This window comes from Euprymna scolopes, chromosome 28, assembly GCF_053919585.1.
Source record: "Euprymna scolopes isolate OS-2025 chromosome 28, ASM5391958v1, whole genome shotgun sequence".
NCBI classification, from domain to species: Eukaryota; Metazoa; Mollusca; class Cephalopoda; order Sepiida; family Sepiolidae; genus Euprymna; species Euprymna scolopes.
In genome coordinates, this window is record NC_136509.1 from 56,451,347 (window position 1) to 56,470,680 (window position 19,334).

At 35.3% G+C, this 19,334-nt stretch overlaps 1 protein-coding gene across 2 annotated transcripts in view; it reads left to right on the top strand.

Annotated features, from left to right (window-relative positions):
- LOC145249647 (putative ATP-dependent RNA helicase DHX34) overlaps positions 1–19,334 on the top strand; it is a 150,681-nt gene that overhangs the window by 70,793 nt on the left and 60,554 nt on the right. For both annotated transcript variants that reach the window (XM_080111412.1, XM_080111413.1), the window contains exons 14-17: positions 5,656–5,803; positions 9,281–9,347; positions 10,619–10,726; positions 17,450–17,536. In XM_080111412.1, coding sequence (XP_079967538.1) covers positions 5,656–5,803; positions 9,281–9,347; positions 10,619–10,726; positions 17,450–17,536 — 410 coding nt within the window. The remainder of the gene's footprint in view (positions 1–5,655; positions 5,804–9,280; positions 9,348–10,618; positions 10,727–17,449; positions 17,537–19,334) is intronic.

The following is a 19,334-nucleotide window of genomic DNA, read 5'->3' on the forward strand; positions in this document are numbered from 1 at the left end:
ACAGGGACTCCGACAGAAAATAGATTTGAGGCATTGGAGACGATGAAGTTGAACACAATTCCAAATGATGGACAAAATATTACAATGGAATATCAGAGGGATAAAAGCAAACCAAAATGAACTCACATTATTAATAACAAATATGAGCCCAGCACTTGTCTGTCTACAGGAGACCTTTCTGAAAGAAAATAATACCAGCAACATAAAACACTACACATCTTACAACTACATAAATAAAGATACGGACAGAGCTTCTGGAGGCACATCAATACTCGTGAAGAATGAAGTCCCTCAAAGACAAATATAAACACAAACTTGCAAGCAATTGCAGTTCAGTGACTCTACATAGAACTATAAGACTTTGCTCAATCTACATCCCTCCAAAAGATACAATCAACGAAACTGAGATAACTCAATTAATAAAACAACTCCCTAAACCCTTTTTTCTACTAGGAGATCTCAACAGTCACAATGTAATATGGGGAAGTAAAGAAACAAATAAAAAAGGAAAAGAAATAGAAAACATAATAAATAAAAATAATCTATGCCTCCTTAATAATCAAAGCTACACCTATATGTACCCAGCAACAGGTACTTTCACCGCCATTGACCTTACCTTATGTGATCCTTCCATATATATGGACTATGATTGGAAAGTACACAATGACACCTGTGGGAGTGATCATTTCCCAATCATCCTGGAAAGTCTAAGTACTAGTACTGAACAAAAAACACCCAAATGGAACCTACATAAAGCGGATTGGGAAGACTTCCAGGAACAGTGCAAAAACCAATTAATTATCGAAAAGAAAGATGAAGATGACCATTTGAATTACTTCATTAAAACACTCACAAACATAGCAAATAATACCATACTGAAAACAACCAAAACCAACAATCACAACAAACCTTGGTTCACAAAAGAATGCAGAAAAGCCATCAGAGCTCGACGAGCTGTCTTGAGATAATTCGAAAAGTACCCAACAAGCAAAAATCTGGATTTCTTCAAAAACAACAGAGCAAAAGCCAGACGAATCATAAAGGAATCCAAAAGAACAACATGGAGAAATTATATATCTAAAATTAATGTGAATACCAAGGCAAAAACAGTTTGGAACATGATGAGGAAAATAGAAGGAAAGTGTAGTAGTACACCAATATCCCACATCTCTAAAGGCAACAAAATATACACCGATCAAAAAGACATTTCCAATAACCTGGCAGATAATTTATCAAAAATTTCATCATGTGACAGACAAACAGAGAAATTCAAAAAGATTAGAGAAAAGGAAGAGAAGAAGAAAATTCTATTTAAATCACAAAATACCGAAAAATACAACCAACCTCTTACCTTGCCTGAATTAAAAGAATCGCTAACCAAATCCCATGACACAGCTACAGGGCCCGATGAAATTCCATATGAAATCCTCAAAAAACTTCCAGAAACCTCAATGAAATACCTACTTGAAATTTTCAATATTATATGGTCCAGTGGAAACGTACCTGAGACCTGGAAAGAGGCCACAATAATACCAATCCCCAAATCTGAAAACTCAAACATCCAATCCCAATCAAGTAACGTCTCAGATCCATTGAATTTCAGGCCAATAGCTCTAACAAGCTGCATTTGTAAGACCATGGAAAGGATTATAAACAAAAGACTAATCTGGTTCCTGGAAACAGAGAATCTTATTACAGAATTTCAAACAGGATTCAGGAAAAACCGAAGTTCAATAGACCACATAGTCAGACTTGAAACCTTCATCAGAGAAGCCTTTGTAAGGAAGGAACATTTAACAGCAGTGTTTTTTGACATGAAAAAAGCCTACGATACTGTGTGAAAGTACAGTGTTACAAGGGATCTGAAGGCGCTTGGACTAAAAGGCAGAATGCCAATTTTTATTGAAAATTTTTTAAAAAATAGACGGTTCAGAATAAAGGTTGGCACAGCTCTCTCGGACTTGAAGGAACAAGAGAATGGAGTACCTCAAGGGAATATACTGTCAGTGACCCTGTTCAGTATCCGAATTAACAACATTGTAAAAACCTTAACCCTCGGGTAGATTGCTCCCTATATGTGGATGACTTCCTAATATGCTGTAGATCTAGATATATATCTATAATAGAAAGGAAGCTTCAATTGTGCTTAAACAAAGTAATGAGATGGATGGAAGAGAATGGATTTAGATTCTCCAAAAGAAAAACGAAATGCATGCATTTCTGCAAACTAAAGAACATGCATAATGATCCTGTCGTAACCATGGAAGGAACGCCCATACCCGTTACTGACCAGTACAAATTCTTAGGGATTTTATTTGACAAAAAGTTAACATTCATCCCACACATAAACTATCTGAAAAAAAAAATGTAACAAAGCTGTAAATCTTTTGAGAGTGGTAGCACATACCGATTGGGGTGCAGACAGCGAAACACTCCTTAAACTTTACAGAGCACTAGTCCGCTCAAAGCTAGACTACGGTTGTTTCATATATGGATCAACCCGAACATCATATATAAAAAGCCTAGACCCTATTCACCATACTGGCCTAAGATTGGCCCTAGGAGCATACAGAACCTCCCCCGTGAACAGTCTATACACGGAAGCACATGAACCCCCACTAGATCTAAGGCAAGAAAAGTTACCCCTTCAATATTTACTCAAACTGAAGTCTTGCCCAAACAACCCTGCATACCAATGTACTTTCTATCCTAAATATGAAGAACTCTTCAACATGAGAGGAAAAACTATCAAAACTTTCGGGCTCCGAATGAAGGAAAGCATTGAAGAATCGAAAATTCCAATCTCCAACATTCACAACTTCATACTGCCTAAAACACCCCCATGGACCATGAAACAAGTAAAAATAAAACTGAACCTAAACAAAAAGTCCAAATTTACCACAAGCCCTATTGAATACCACGACGAACTTCAACATTTAAAATTACGATATTCAGACTATACCTTTATCTACACAGATGGGTCTAAAAGCAACAATCACACTGGATGTGCAGCAACGTACCATAAAACCACAATGAAGAGAAATCTTCAAAATGAAGCATCTATATTCACTGCAGAGACTATAGCTATCGATCTAGCACTCAACATAATTTCAGAGGAAACCACCAAAAACTTCATCATTCTCACAGATTCTCTATCAGTCCTATTATCTATACAAAATCAAAAACAAGAAAATCCACTAACAACAAAATTAATAGAAAAAATAAATATCCTTTCAACTACTGAAAACATTATTCTTGTCTGGATCCCCAGCCATGTGGGGATCAAAGGCAATGACAGGGCAGATACAGCTGCAAAAAGATCACTTTCCAACTGACAATTTTAAGATTCCACATACTGATCTTAGACCCCAGATAAAAGCATACATACAGGAAAAATGGCAACTGCGGTGGAGTCAGCAAGAGGGCAGCAAATTATACTCAATCAAACCTGAACTTAAGGAACGATGTCCGGACATCAAGAGATCACGCCGAGAAGATGTGATACTGACTCGGCTGCGCATAGGACACACCAACTTTACTCATTCTTATATACTAAATGGAGAATCGGCGCCAGAGTGCATCCCATGCCAGGAGACACTCACAGTAAAACATATCCTAGTTGGGTGTGATGACCTCGCCCCAGCTAGAAAATTATATTATACAGAAAGCAATATGGAGGACCTTTTTGAAAAGGTCAACTCAACAAATATTCTAGCATACCTAAGGAAAGTAAATTTATATAAGAAAATTTAAGGAAATTTAAAGTCACCCAAATATACACATCCATGTATAAATACAACATTTAATTTCGTAGCTCAATTTTATAAAAAAAGGGAGGAAAGGCTGAAAAAGTCCCCCCCCCCTCAATAAAAAAAAAGTTAGCAAAAAAAAAAAAAAAGGACTCCGGCATTAAATGACCACATAGGTTGATATACCGTAAAACCAATCAATCAATAAATCAATCAATCAATCCATTGCACATAGAATGACATTCAGGTCCATCTTATGCAACTGATGCCACCTAGACACGACTGCCATCCTGTATCTGCCAAAGCTGGATGCGTCACAATGGCAGTGGAACTGTTGAAGTGAGAGGGTATGCCGATGTCTGTATATCAATGTTTATGAATGGTTGTGGATCAGACACACAACGTTCCCATACTCTGCACAGGTCATTGTATATGTGGTGTTCAAGAACAAGTCTGTGTCTCACAAACAGCTTCTGAATCTGTGTTTGGGGAGGTGTTTTGATGGAGCAGAGGGCGTCGAATACAGCCGTGAAACTATCACTGCATTTTTGTTGACTGTGTTGGCAAACCTTTTCAAAGTGATGGAGTATGCCACAATGGGCGCATGTGTGGTTATATGCTGGGCACTCTCATTCTGTCTACTCTTGAAGTAAGCCTCTGCTGAGATCGTCTGCAGTAACCACAGGGTGAGTTGCCTGAATAAGTGTTTGAGTTATACTGATAGCCATAATTCTGGTTGGAGGTAGCATGTAATCAACGGTCCTGTAGGCAGTTCTGCTCTTGTCTCCTGTATGAGGTTGCGATGACAGCGGAGGTAGTGAGCTCGTTGCTGTTTGAGAAGGCGGCCAGCAGAGCGTTTCCCCCTTTTTTTAGCCTCGATGATGGAGACAGTCTCCTAAGTGATTGCTCTGCTAGCTGGGGTTGCCCCAGTATGTCTAGTCAGATATCGTTGTAGATACCACAGATGAGAGAATCATGGATTATGCTGTCACTATAGCTACTTTCCTTTCCACAAGTTGTACAGCCTACCAGGTACCGACACACCAGCCTGCCCTTTGAGTCTCGCAGCGAATGCACAAACTGGTTCGTCCCTTTCTGGCTTCATATTTTGTACTTGAACTCTTGTTACCATGACACTCTCCTGTCGTACAGCAAGAGTCCTTATCTTTTGCAGGACAGTTGTCTCATCAGAGTGTGCAAGGAACCCAAACGCCCTTGTGAGGTTTTTTCTCAAAGGGTCGTTGTAGCAGTTGGAAGACTACCTCTGTGCCCTGCACATCCTCACTTGAACCTGCAGTTGATACCGTGGGTTGCTTGACTTTTTCTACCTTAGCTGGTGCTGCTGTAGCTACGGTAGGTGCAGGCGGAGAGTGGGCTGTGTTGTTATGGATGTCAATCAAGTGAATAAGGATTTCCGGTGCCAAGATTACCATCAAAAGTGGCTTCACAATCTAAGGCTGTGCAGCTGATTTGTGCCATTTTCAATGTTTCTGGATATTCTTGGTCATAGATAAGTATGGTTTACTTTTTGCCGTGTTGCAATGACCAAGAGTTTATTGGATACCTGAATAACATAAGAAATATAAGAGCGTGTTATTCACATGTACTGAAGATATGCATAGCAAGCAACACTGCATGCATTTCAACAAAATGAATAATAATAGTCCTGTATCTATGCTGGCTTGAAAGGTTACAATTAACATTTTAAAAATACTTTCAGAAAGTTTCATTAAACCAAGTATTGTTTTTTTTTGTGATTATTTACTATATTGAAAAGCAATCGTTCCAAGTTTCCTCTTTCATCTACTCTAAATAAACTGAGGCTAATTGTGCTAAACAAAATATCACTTTCTTTCTAATGTTCAGAGAACAAACTTGTAAAACCTTTTGTTTCTTCTTCATACAGGTCGTACAGGTCCTGGAGTATGTTTCCGATTGTATAGTGAGGTTGATTATGATTCTTTGGATGACTATTCTACACCTGAAATACAACGTGTTTCTTTGAACTCTTTGATTCTTCAAATGACTGCTCTTGGATTGCCTGATTGTAGAAAGTATGTACATGCATATATATTGCATATTCCTTAACACTTTTTATACGTACATATATTTTCACATTCCTTACTTGAACATTTCATTTAACAAAATGAAAAATGACAATCTAGTTCAAAATTTGTACCTGTCACCTTTATTTCAAATAAACATTGACAGATATTTTTCAAATACCATAAAAACATTCAAATTTGTTTTGAATGTGTCATTATTGTGTCATGAGATATGATTGCAATACATTTCATCTTATCATCTTAGATATCAAGATCTGTAAAAGGAATGCAAGATCTGTTCTGAAAGCAACTTCGAAAACCTTTGTCACAATGACTGTTAATATTGCAAGTTATTTCGGCAGAACAGTTGCCAACTTAAAGATCATGGCATGAAAATTGTATTTATTCATCTTTACTTCAATAGGAATGTTGTGATATCTCAGTATATCTTAGTCTGGATAATGGTTGCATTAATTTAATTCTTTCATAATATTTGGATAGCATTTACTAAACTAAACCCCAAAATAATTCTTGTTTGTTTTGATAAGAAAAAATACATTTATTATTTTCTGTATCAAACTTGGCTCTAATGAAATATTGACTTTTGAAATTTAAAATTGTTTTAGAATTAATTTGAAGCCTTTTTTTAAGATGTTAATGTAGTTTGCTTGAGACATTGTCTCATCTATATATATATATATAAAAGCGAAAATGTGTGTATGTATGTTCGCTTTTTGTGTATGTCTACAAAAGGTTTCTTTCAGAGAAGCGGTCGCTCGGTTCACAACTTCTTAAAACTTTTTATATCATCTATAAATTGTAATATCTCAGAGTTAACTACGGAGCTCGCCTGTCTATTTAATTTTATTGATTTTCAAACGTTAATTATTCGACATGTTCCGATCGGCACGCATTACATTCGGTTTTCGGTATTAAAAAAAAAGTGAAACTCAACTCTAATTACTGGCCGAAAGCCAGTGGTCTCTAGAGAGCTAAGTAACGTTTGGTCAATGTCGACTTCGTCATATCAGACGGGAGCTTTCATTTCGAGACGAGACACTCCCCCTAATAAGCAGGGAGCAGGTTTTTAAAAACAAACAAACCGATTTATTGACCTCATTAAAAACTGTCCCGTACAAAAAGCTAACTGCTGAATAGCTATCGCCGTCTCGTCAATAACTCGTCAAAAACGTGCACCTGTTATTTTTGCACACTTTACTATTTTCCAACTGCGCGTCAAGGCTTTGTTTTTTTTAAACTTGTAAAAAACGGGCACCTGTTTTTTTTTTTCACATTTTACTATGCGCGTCAAGGCTTTGTTTTTTTTTCACACACACCCACAAACACCCGGCCAACGCCAGGTACCCCTCGCTAGTGTGTATATAAAAGGAAATTTGTAAAAGGTTAAACAATGTAGAAGTGGAACGTATCGACACAAACTAAAGCAAATTAGCACATATGATGGTGGAATAAGCTATGCAGATTCACCTTTATTAATCTCTATCTTTACTTATATATAAAAGGCATTTTGTCTGCATGTGTGTCTGTGAATTTATTCCCTATGGACTCTGAAATAGCTGGACCAATTTTTTTTTAAATTTCACACAAATGCACATTATGTGTCTGAGAGTGTTCTGATAGGTTTTATATCAGAATGCCTATGATAAATATCGAAAATCGATAATTAAAAAAATCTGATTAAAAAAGGAATTATCTGATAGACTAACATCACAAGTGCATCTGAGAAGTTTTATCACTACACAAGCAGAAGGGCCTGACATAAAATCAGCAGTAGGTTCTTTGATAAGACAGGAACTCGTTTGAAATGAATGTTTCTATTTAGAAACTTGAACCATGATGATAGAATTTTGCATTTTAAACTTTAATTCAAGCCATAATTTTATAAAATCAACAGTAGTAGACTACAATGTATTGTGGACTAAGTCACTGTGTGAAGATTTATAAAGTTTCCTCTTGATTGGTTGAAAAATTGAGCTATTTCACCAATTTTGATGACAGTAAAAGTATTGGAAATGTAGGACATTTGTTGATCTTCATTCAATCCGGGGTAATGTTGGGTCTTCCTGCTAGTTTATGTATGTATAGATATATGCACACACACACACACACACACACACACACACACTAGCAGGAAGACATAATGTTACACACAATTCTGTCTGTGTTTGTTTACAATATCACATCAGCAATATAGGCTCAGTCATTTCGGAACCTATAAGGAAGGAACACACACACAAAGTGACTTTTATATAATAGAGATAGAGATATATATGGAGACTCAACATTACACACTTTATATATATATATATATATATATATATATATATATATATATATATATATATTATGACAGCCCCTTTAAGAAATTTGTTTCTTATCGTTGAGCACTTTCAGTTGAATTAAAAGTCGGTCAATTTAGATCTTATGCGTAGATCATCGTATAACGATTAGATCACTGTCTGACTGACGTAAATGAACACTTAAAATTAAGATGTTTAAAATTCAACGTTATTTCAAGCGGTTAATGGTAGCCGAATGGATTAGGTCTCCGCTAATCGAGCCAGAGATGTCTCGTGATACGGGGTTTGAATCGTTCGACTGGTAGTAATCGTGACACCCTGCACTGAAGATTCCCAAAAGGATGAAACACTAGTGTCTGTAGGTATTTAATTATTATAGTAGAAAATAATTATATATATATATATAAACTTTCTTGGGCAATGCTGGGACATGAGTCAGTTGTTTTAGATATCTATATACTTATATGTGCCTATCTCTATGTATAAATATTTGTATATGTGAACTTTTATATTTCTGTGGTTATTTTTATGATTTTTATTAAATTTTTTTGTCAAAGATGATGGGAGTACTCTAGAATCTCTACTTTACGTTACCTGCTATGCATTAAATATATATGTGCCCCCTTCCCACCTTAAGGTAACTCATGGAGACAGGACGCTTTTAAAACTTTAAATATGTATATCCGATATTAATGAAATTTAAACAGTACATACAAGATATTAAATCAAAGTTTTCCAATATTTCAGCTTCTTCAGACGATATTTGGAGCAAAACAAGAGGAGGGGGGGGGGCAGTAAAAACAAAGAAAGTAATATGGCGTTATGAACGTAATGAAACCTAGTAGTGATCTTCATTTCCTCTCAAGTAATGTCAAGTTTCCTTGCTTATACAATCTATGTTGAATTGAAATGAGCACTTTTTTGTATTAGACTGATGACAAACAGATTTTTATGTTTTTGTTTGCTTTTTTTTTTTTTTTTTTCATTTTAAAAATCAACTTTTTTATTGCTTGATTGTGAAAAATGTTTTCTGATAATCTCTTAAATAATAATTATTGTGTGTAGATTAACTCATTGGGTTTACATTGTTGGCACTGAGTATGGGTCATTTTATACAAAAGTAAGATTTTGTGTTTTCAAATATTTCTTTCTGCAATATTTACAGATTTCCTTTCATTGAAAAACCTGCCGGATCAGCACTTGAGGATTCCATTTATTTTTTAAAGGAACAGGTTAGAGCCATTCGGTTTCATTTTGGATTTCTTATACATTGTGAAAATGAATACTTTGAACAGGATCTGTCCTTAATAAAATGTTATGTTTATAAAATATTCTTAGTAAAGTCATTATTTCTATCATGATTAAGAGTTACTAAATAATAAATAGCAGAAAGGATGTTAATAAAGTTAACAATTTGCATGAAATATATTTTTTATTCAATTGAGAAATAATAAAAATATGCACAAGGACATGGTAATCTAAAATAGATATTGTATGTAACATAGTAATCTTTACTCATAAAGTTAAATAATTTTATATATTTCTATGTGTAGAATCCACTCCTAAATTAAATGATCACTATGAATTTTAGAACACAGCTGCTAGTCATAAGTGCGGTTATATTTAGTTTTATATCAAGGGGTCAAAGAAAGAAAATTAAGATACCTCAAATTTGTGTGAAACTTTAACAATGGATATTAAACATCAATTAATAAATATTCTCCAAATTTCAGTTTCTTTGAAATATTTTAAAGGGATTTTGGGGGACATAAAATAGGTACAACCTCCCATTTGAAAATTCAGATATTTTACATTTGCATTGAATTTGAGCCATAGTCTTTGGATACCAATTAAATAAAATTCCCTGAATTTCAATTGTTTATAAAGACCTTATAAGTTTTGGACATTTTCTAGAATCAAAATCATGTAATGGATTTTGATAGAAATTTGAATAAGTATTCTAAACATAAGATTTAATAGCATTATATGTTGAAGTTAATCTTCATAAAAGCACATAAAAGTGGTGCAAAACCGTTCTGTTTGTTGATTTCATTTTACCTATTTATATATATTATAGCTAGCTATGGAATAGTGAGTATATTAATCATGCCAAAAATATGCGCACTTGCACATAAAACAATGGCTACCATTTTCACCATAAGACATTGTACAATGTAAAAAACTACTTATTTGCTGAAAGTTTAAATGCAATATTCGTTTTCAGCATACCCAAAAACCTATAAAAGTCGTCATTTTAAAGGAAAATGTTAAGGTGGAAAGTTCTAAATTTCTGTCGATAGTTTTAATCACTCATAGCTTGGGTAAAGAAAATATTTTTTTAAAATATGTAAATTGATCAAGTATTTTTTTTTTTTTACATTAGAAAAACATGGATTTTAAATATTTTTAAATGATTATTTGTTTTTTATGGATTTTCAATATTATTAAGTGATTATTTACTGGGAAAATCATTTTCAGATTTAGTCTGTTTTTCCTTTTTTAGGGTGCTCTAAATAATGCAGAAAATTTAACTCACATTGGGGAAATGTTATCAAAACTTCCTGTTGATGTCATTATTGGTAAGATGCTGATCATGGGAACGATATTTCATGTAAGTATTTTCTGAAAAGCCATTTTCTATAAAATATTATTTTTAATTTAAGTTTGTTCACTGCATGAAAGATGTAAAATAAACATTTCTATAATTTTCTTTTGTGGAAAAATTTTTTGTACAGGAATTCTGATGATTTTGCTTCTAATGTTGTTGAAATATTCATAAAAATACTTATATAATCCGACAGTCATTTATTTAGATTGTAGCTGCAGCTGCTACATGACGAGGAATGCAGTACCCTCACTGAATTCATACAAAATGGTTTCCCTAAATTTCGGCATGAACTGCTGGAGACAATTCTCTGGTTTTGGCATATGAAAGAGGAGTTATATTGCTTGGAAGGGGTGACAATAATTTTTTTTTTTTTTTTTTTTTTTTTTACATAGGCGTCCCCACTTATCAAGGCCGATAGGCCACTCAAGGATAAGGGTTAAAGAGTGTACAGTAATTAAAAGGACAATATAGTAATCAATAGTAATGGAAGTTCGGTAAATTTGTTAACTTAAGTGGAACGGCTCATCAGAAACTTGTTCACGCTGGACTTGAAGACAACCATATTATAGACAGCTGGAAAGCAGGAAAACGGAAGACAATTCCACAGGCGTGCAGTTCTAAGAAAGAAGCTTTGATCATGGAATCTATGTTTAGGTTTAGGCACAGATAAAGAGTGGGGAAAATTATTGATAATGTTTTCAGCTAGTCGAGTGTTTCTTGTGAAAGTTTGGCGAGTGGGGACCATAGATTGAAGCTCAGTCGAACGCTTTCCATGAAAATAATGATAAAGCAGAGACAAACTCGCAACATTTCTTCTGTGAGATAGAGGTTGGAGCGAAGAGAAAAGGACATCTCCCACCAGACCACAAAGTCTATTTTGAATCCTATCAAGGCAGGACAAGTCTTTTCTAGCAGCTTCTTCCCATATATGTCAACAGTATTCCATCCTTGGACGTATCTGGCTCTTATATAGATAGAGAATTGCATCAGCAGTGAGATATCTACTGCACCGATAGAAGGATCCGACCATTTTTCCAGCGGCCTTGGCAACAGATTTGATGTACATATTCCATTTAAGATCAGGAGTAAAGGTCAAGCCCAGAAACCTGTCAAAACTTGAGGCCTCCCCAAGACAAGAGCCATTCATTTTAATTGATGCCAGATGGGGATCAGAACGTTGATGATGTAAAGATAGAAGCTTGGTTTTAGATGCATTAAAGTTAACCAGCCACTCCTTTCCCCATTGTACAACGTGCTCAAGATCAGAGGAGAGAGAATTGGAGAGAACTTGGTCGTTTACTGTCTTAGATGTGCTAGCATAGATGGTAGTGTCATCAGCAAAAATGTCTACGAATGATGTAAGGATGTGATTTGGAAGATCATTAATGTAGATCAGGAAAAGAGTTGGGCCCAGGATGGACCCCTGAAGGCCTCCAGCATTTATACTGTGAGCTTCTGATTTTTGCCCATCAACTACTACTCTTATGAACCTATCAGAGAGAAATGATTTAATAATTGAGAAGACATTTCCAGCTATACCATAGCTGGAGATCTTGTAAAGTAAACCTTTATGCCATACCCTATCAAAGGCCTTTGATATGTCAAGAGCAATTGCCCTAGAAAGGTTGCCTCTGTCGAGAGATTTGCTAATCCTATGAGGTATAACTGTAAGCACATCTGCTGTAGATCTAGCAGAACGAAAACCATATTGTGTGTCACTAAGAAGGTTATTTTTGTTGAGATGGTTGATTACTTCTCTATTTAACACAGATTCCAGCAACTTACTCATGACGCACAGGAGACTTATTGGCCTGTACTGAGAGGGGGGTGAACGATCACCTGAATTCTTAAATACAGGGCATACTGATGAGATTTTCCAGGGTGATGGGAAGCAATTTTCTTTAAGACAATGTTTAAACAGTTTTGTAAGTATGGGTGCTAGTTCTGGTTGAAGTTTTTTGAGTACTATAATTGGAATACCGTCAGGGCCGGTTGCTTTACTGGAATCAAGGTTTTTGATTAGCTTGGCAACATCACATACAGATATATGTATATCACATAGTGTGTTTTCTGATACAGGAGGAAATATTGGGAGTTGGCGGCCTCGGTCGCAAAGGGTAGAATTGGCTGCAAAGTACTTGGCAAAGAGTTTGGCTTTGTCTGATGCTGACAAGATTAACTCAGGTCCATTGATGATAGTTGGGATAGAGCACACACTTCTGTTCAGGATTCTGTTTGCTATTTGCCAGAACTGGTCGGAACCAAGCCGCTGCTCAGCTACTTTGGACTTAACAGATTGAGCATACAACTCTCTTGCGTTCTTTATTACTTTCTTACAATGGTTGCTGGCAGTCCTGAAAGCGGCTTTAGTTTCCATACATCTATTACGTTGGAAGCAGTGGAAAAAGTGATTTCTGTGCGCAATGGCAGCAGCACATTCTGGAGAGAACCATGGCTGGCTGTTAGGTTTTTTCTGTAACTTTTTCGAGGGTATGAAATTGTCTATACCTACAATTAACCATTCGGTCAGGTCTGATACTATAGATGACACATCCTTTTTAAACATGGAACGCAGAAGAAGATCCGATATAAATGTACGGAAACTATCCCAGTCAGCCATAGTGTATCAATATACTGTACGATGGAGAGGTACATCTGAGGACTTATTACATTTCATTTTTATCTTAATTGATACAACTGATTGGTCAGAAGATCCAAGAGGAGACAGAACGGAAACTGAACATAGTTCAGGGCAAGTTGTGAGAAAAAGGTCTAGGAGACTTGCATACTGGCCGTCATTGTCGGGCACACGGGTGGGTTCGTGAACAATCTGAGTGAGGTCATAAGCAATGGAGAAATCCTGACAGAATCTCCCCTCATCATCGGTCTTGTTTGAGTGGGTCAACCATTCAACATTGTGAACATTGAAGTCTCCACATACATGAATGTTAGCTGAAGGATATGCTGATAGAACTTGGTCAATTTTCTCAGATATGCTTTTAAAGATAGTAACTCCACTGTTATGGGGGCGATAGAGAGTAAATATAAATGCCGTAGTGTGAGCTAGTGCTACTCGGAAGCACATATAGGGTAAGTTAGGATCTTCTCTGGAGATGTCCCTACCACATGGAAAGCCATCTTTTATATAGGCACATATTCCATGCCCATGGCAATCTTGGGGGTCAGATTTGGAAGTTAGGTTAGAGTATCCTTTAATTACGAACTCATTTAGGGAAATAGTCTGTCCAATTCCGGTTTCGCTTAAAAATAAAAGGTCTGGTTTAGTCTCCTGTAATTGGGCTTCAACCTCTGGAAGGTTAGAACGTAGACCCCTGATGTTGGAGAAGGAGACATGGTAGTGGGGTCTACATTGGAAGTTTCAGATCCGGGTTTAATCGTGTATTTTTTTTTAAACTTGTCATTATGGAATTTTGGAGTTTGTGGACTAGGTCATCAGACTTGCTTAGAGCAGGACAGAGAGGGGAAACAAACTCGAAGAATTTTTTTTTTTTTTGTAGCACATGATAAGGTAAAGCCGTAACAATTACCCACTAATATGGCATCGAGAGCCCCCACCAGAGACTACTGCATGGTCCAGAATCCATTCACCAAATGGCAATACAGCAGCCCCAGTACTTTGCGCCTGCTGATAGGACAGCCTCCTTAGTGGTTAATCCAAGGTTCGGGTCCCTGACTAATGGAAAATAAAAAATGCTCATACCTAGAAAAGTACTGGAATCGCTCCATTCGGTGCATCAGGGCATCAATGGAATGTTGGCAAATGCCAGACAACAGCTGTTTTGGCCAGGACTGGATGTGAGCATTTGTCAGACCCAGGCCCAGTGCAAAGTATGCAACGTAATAGCTCTGTCACAACCCGGGGAACCCCTAATGTCGCCCTTGAACCCCGAGGTCCCATTTCAGAAGATGGTGACAGACTTTTTCGATTTACGAGGGAAGAACTACCTAGTATATGCAGATAGATACACTGGATGGGTAGAAGTCACTCTGATATCGTCTGGGAATGGCAAGGCCACATGTGACACCCTACAAAACTGGTTTTGCATGTGCGGCGTCCCAGAAGAACTGTCAACTGATGGCGGACCACCGTTTTACTCCAGTGAATATAACCGGTTCCTAGATAATTGGGGCATAAGAAAACGAACATCATCGGCATATTACCCTCAAAGTAACGAGAGAGCAGAATTGGCTGCTAAAATAGCTAAAAGGATACTTATTGATGACATAGACAGTTGCAGTCGTCTATGCCATGACTGGGCAGCTAGGTCCCTACTGACTCATCGCAACACCCCGGTACAAGACCTACATATGTCTCCAGCGATGATGCTCTACGGTCGGGTGATAAAGAACCATCTTCCAGTGCTCAAGGACCGATATCGAATCCATAAACGCTGGAGAGAAATCAGTCGTTATAGGAAAACAATGATGGCAAAAAGACACAGAATGAAAGGGAATACAATCTAAAATGTCACTTCAGGAACTGAAAATCAGGGAAATGGTGCAGGTTCAAAACCAAGTTGGTTCACACCTGTACCAATGGGCAAAGACAGGAAGGATGGTGGAAACACTGGGTAACCAGCAGTATAATGTATGCATTGATGGAAGTAACTGGGGTAACCCATTGCAATTTCAGATTCCTCTGAAGAATAAACCCAGTAGTAGATATCCCTGGTCACTCGATACCTGAGGAGCCCCCAGGAATGTTGGATACCATAGACAACCTAACAGGGCCCGAAATACCGGGAGAATAGTCCACTGCAGATATGGATCAATACCAGCCCGAAACATCTGACACTCTGCCAGAACAGATGGAGGTGGATGACACGGCATCCCCTGGGATGATGGAGGCTGAGGAAGACCAACGGGTGCGTCATATCAGAAGAGTGACGCAACCACCCAGGAACCTATCCCCACAGACATGGGGCACGTCGCACGACCACAATTGGACCACAATGCGAGTATCTTGTGGCTCCGGAAGGGGGAAGGCGTGTAGAGGTGGAATCGAACCCAAGACGCCCAGTTACAAGACCGGGCTGGTCTTGGTATCACACCCCTGTGGTTAAAAGTAAAGAACCTTACCTCATGCATCGTGCGGCTCGTGTTAGGAAAGAAAAAAAAAGAAAATAAAAATAGCTGCCCCGTTGGTATTTATGGACTGAAAATCACGTGATGTGACGAGAGGGGGGGAGGGGGTATGCAAATGAGATGTGGTTGGGTCTCTCTATAAAAGAGCTGTCTTCTTTATTTTGGGCGTCAGTGTGGAAAGTGCAGAGAGAAGAGAACAGTTGGATTTAAGTTTGAGACTTTTGATCTGAGGTTGAGTTCAAATTTAACGTCAAGTAGACTCGCCCGCTTATATGAGAGGCAAGAGCAGGCTACTTAAACAAGACATTCATGGCAACGAGGGTTCTCAAATATGGCCGATACAGTACACTTACAAAAAAATAGAACAACTATCTTGGAAATATATAGTCAACCTCACTTTATGCATTACAACTTCAAAATTACAATAACTTAACATAACAAAATGAACAAATTTACTCTCTTCTAACACATGAAACAATAAGTATAATGCCAATGTACACCTTCCTTTATCTGTTATGTAATCAACCCTAGAAGAGTTAAAAATGACAGAATGGAGAGAGTGAAAGGGTTGTAATTATCAAGTTAGTGACACATATGAGTTCCTGCAAGGAAAATATAAATTATAGTAGCTGTCTCCCAACATTGCTCGAGATTCTTTTTACTTTCTTTTGTAAATTAATTTTTTTTTTATTATGCTGTTTATTTTACAAAGTTTTTTTTAAAGGATTTTAAAAGTTAAATTTTTTATGATATTGTTTGGTCATTAAATTATTAATTGAATCAAATTGTTACCTATAATATAATTAATTTTTGTTAAGGTAATGTTGTTTTTGTTCCTGTTCATAAAATTATTGCATGTAAAATAACTTAAAAATCTTCAATTTTGATACATGAAGATTTGCTAATAAATTGCTAAGAATTTTAACACCAGAAATGACTTTTTATTGAACAGTTTAAATGCTTCAAAAAGTTTTCATATTTTAAAGTATCATGAAATTAAACATCTTTTTGTTTTCAACCTTTAACAAAATATTAAATGGTAATCTTTAAATCATCATTTTAACAAACAAAAATTTGCAATAGTAAAAAAAAAAAACACAATACCAGACTTGAATGTCTCAAATCCAGTAAAAAAAAAAAATACATAATTACAAGAACCATTCAAATTTTGCCAACCATCAAAAAATCCTAAATGAACAAAAACTGAGCATCATTAATACTGGATGACCCAATTTCAGTACTTTACTCTTTCATCTTTTATTCTTTCTCTTTTCTTTTCTCCTTTTCATATCTTACCCTTTCTCTTTTCACATGATCCAGGCTTCATACTACTAAAACACTTTTGATCTCATGAGTAACATCTCCCATTCTTTCCAAACACTTATTACTACTTCCACACTCTGTTTCACACTCTTCCTCCATCTCATCCTCCCACTTTTACTGTCTTGCTCATTCTTTGTATAAAATCAACTTCAACTTTATAAAATTCATTTCACAAATAAGATCCATAATGAGGTTGAAATATTGGGGAAAAACTGAACACTAAGTATATTTTTGTGCTAATATTTCTTCCTAGTTTGTTCCTTGCTTATCACCTCACATATATGATGTCTTTTCTAGATCATCGATCCCATCATCTCCATTGCTGCAGCTTTGAGTGTCCAGTCACCATTTGTAAATAGAAGCTATTCCGATTATGAAACCGAGGTAAGTTACTTTGTAGTTTTTGTAAAGAATAATTTTTTTTGTTTTAAAATCAACAACTAATTTTTATTCCTTGGCAAAATTTCTTAACTAAAGAGAAATATATTGATGATAGGTTTCTCTGCCAGCATCAGAAGTCAAGTAAATGTTTTTGGTTTTACTACCAATCAAATTTTTCTACTTTGAATTTGCATAGCGACAATAAGAGTTGATGCTATGAGAAACACATTCATTTTTAATAAATTATATGAAAATAATAAAACTGTTTATATTATATGAAAATAATAAAACTGTTTAGAAAATTTATATAAACATATGATAGAAAATTTATATAAAGATATGATAGAATTATAATTCTTAATATTGCCCAGCATAGACAAGAACTTCTGCTAGTACTTTAAAAAGAAAAATAACAACACATGAGTATTAAGAGAAGTCCTATAAAAAAAACATTTTTTTTAAAATTATAAATAAGGAAAGTTTAAGAGCCAGAGATGTATACTGTGTTTTTTTTTTTTACCAAATCATTTTTTATTTATTGGAGAATATTTCTGTTAACATTATTTTAATCATAATTGTAAATCAGAAAAAACGTATTTAATAACTTACATACAAAAATAAAATTCCACATGTATGAACTAATCAAAAATATTATCAATGCAAATAATATTTATGTAGGAATAGAATGGAACATTAAATTTATTCATGAAAAATCTAGAATTAAATATTTGCATAAGAATAATATAGAAGTAATTAAACTTATGGTTTTGTTATTTAGATAACAAAATCATAAGTCTATTAGTTTCATTCACACATTATTGAATTGCCATGTAGATGCTGCCACCAATTAAAAAATCCACATGATTTTTATAAAGTACTAGCCTTCAAATGACACATCAAGATTTGAACCCAGTTAGATATAGACTGTGGATGAACAAACAGAATGAGAATCTAGAGCAATTTTAATTTTTAAGTATTACAGTATTATTAGCGATCTGTCCCGTCTAAGCTTCCATCTGCAACTGATTCTAAAACCTCCATTGTTTATTGATCTAGCAATGGTCACATCATTTTGTATCCCCTCATATGTGTCTAATCTACTTTAACTGCATTCTTTGAATTTAAGACTACGGGTAATCTCTTCCTGTTATTTTTGCTGGGAAAAATTCTCAAAAATTGAAACTAGCTCATGTAACCGCTATCCGACATACATAATACATCCATAATGTAACATTAGTGTTATAGTTAGGTAAGTAGACAAAAAAGTAAATCTCAACATCTTTTAGTTGTCATAATACAATTGAATGGTATTTTTCCAAATTAATACAATTGAATAGTATTTTTCCAAATTAATACAATTGAATAGTATTTTTCCAAATTAATACAATTGAATAGTATTTTTCCAAATTAATACAATTGAATAGTATTTTTCCAGATTAATACAATTGAATAGTATTTTTCCAAATTAATACAATTGAATAGTATTTTTCCAAATTAATACAATTGAATAGTATTTTTCCAGATTAATACAATTGAATAGTATTTTTCCAAATTAATACAATTGAATAGTATTTTTCCAAATTAATACAATTGAATAGTATTTTTCCAAATTAATACAATTGAATAGTATTTTTCCAGATTAATACAATTGAATAGTATTTTTCCAAATTAATACAATTGAATAGTATTTTTCCATATTAATACAATTGAATAGTATTTTTCCAAATTAATACAATTGAATAGTATTTTTCCAGATTAATACAATTGAATAGTATTTTTCCAAATTAATACAATTGAATAG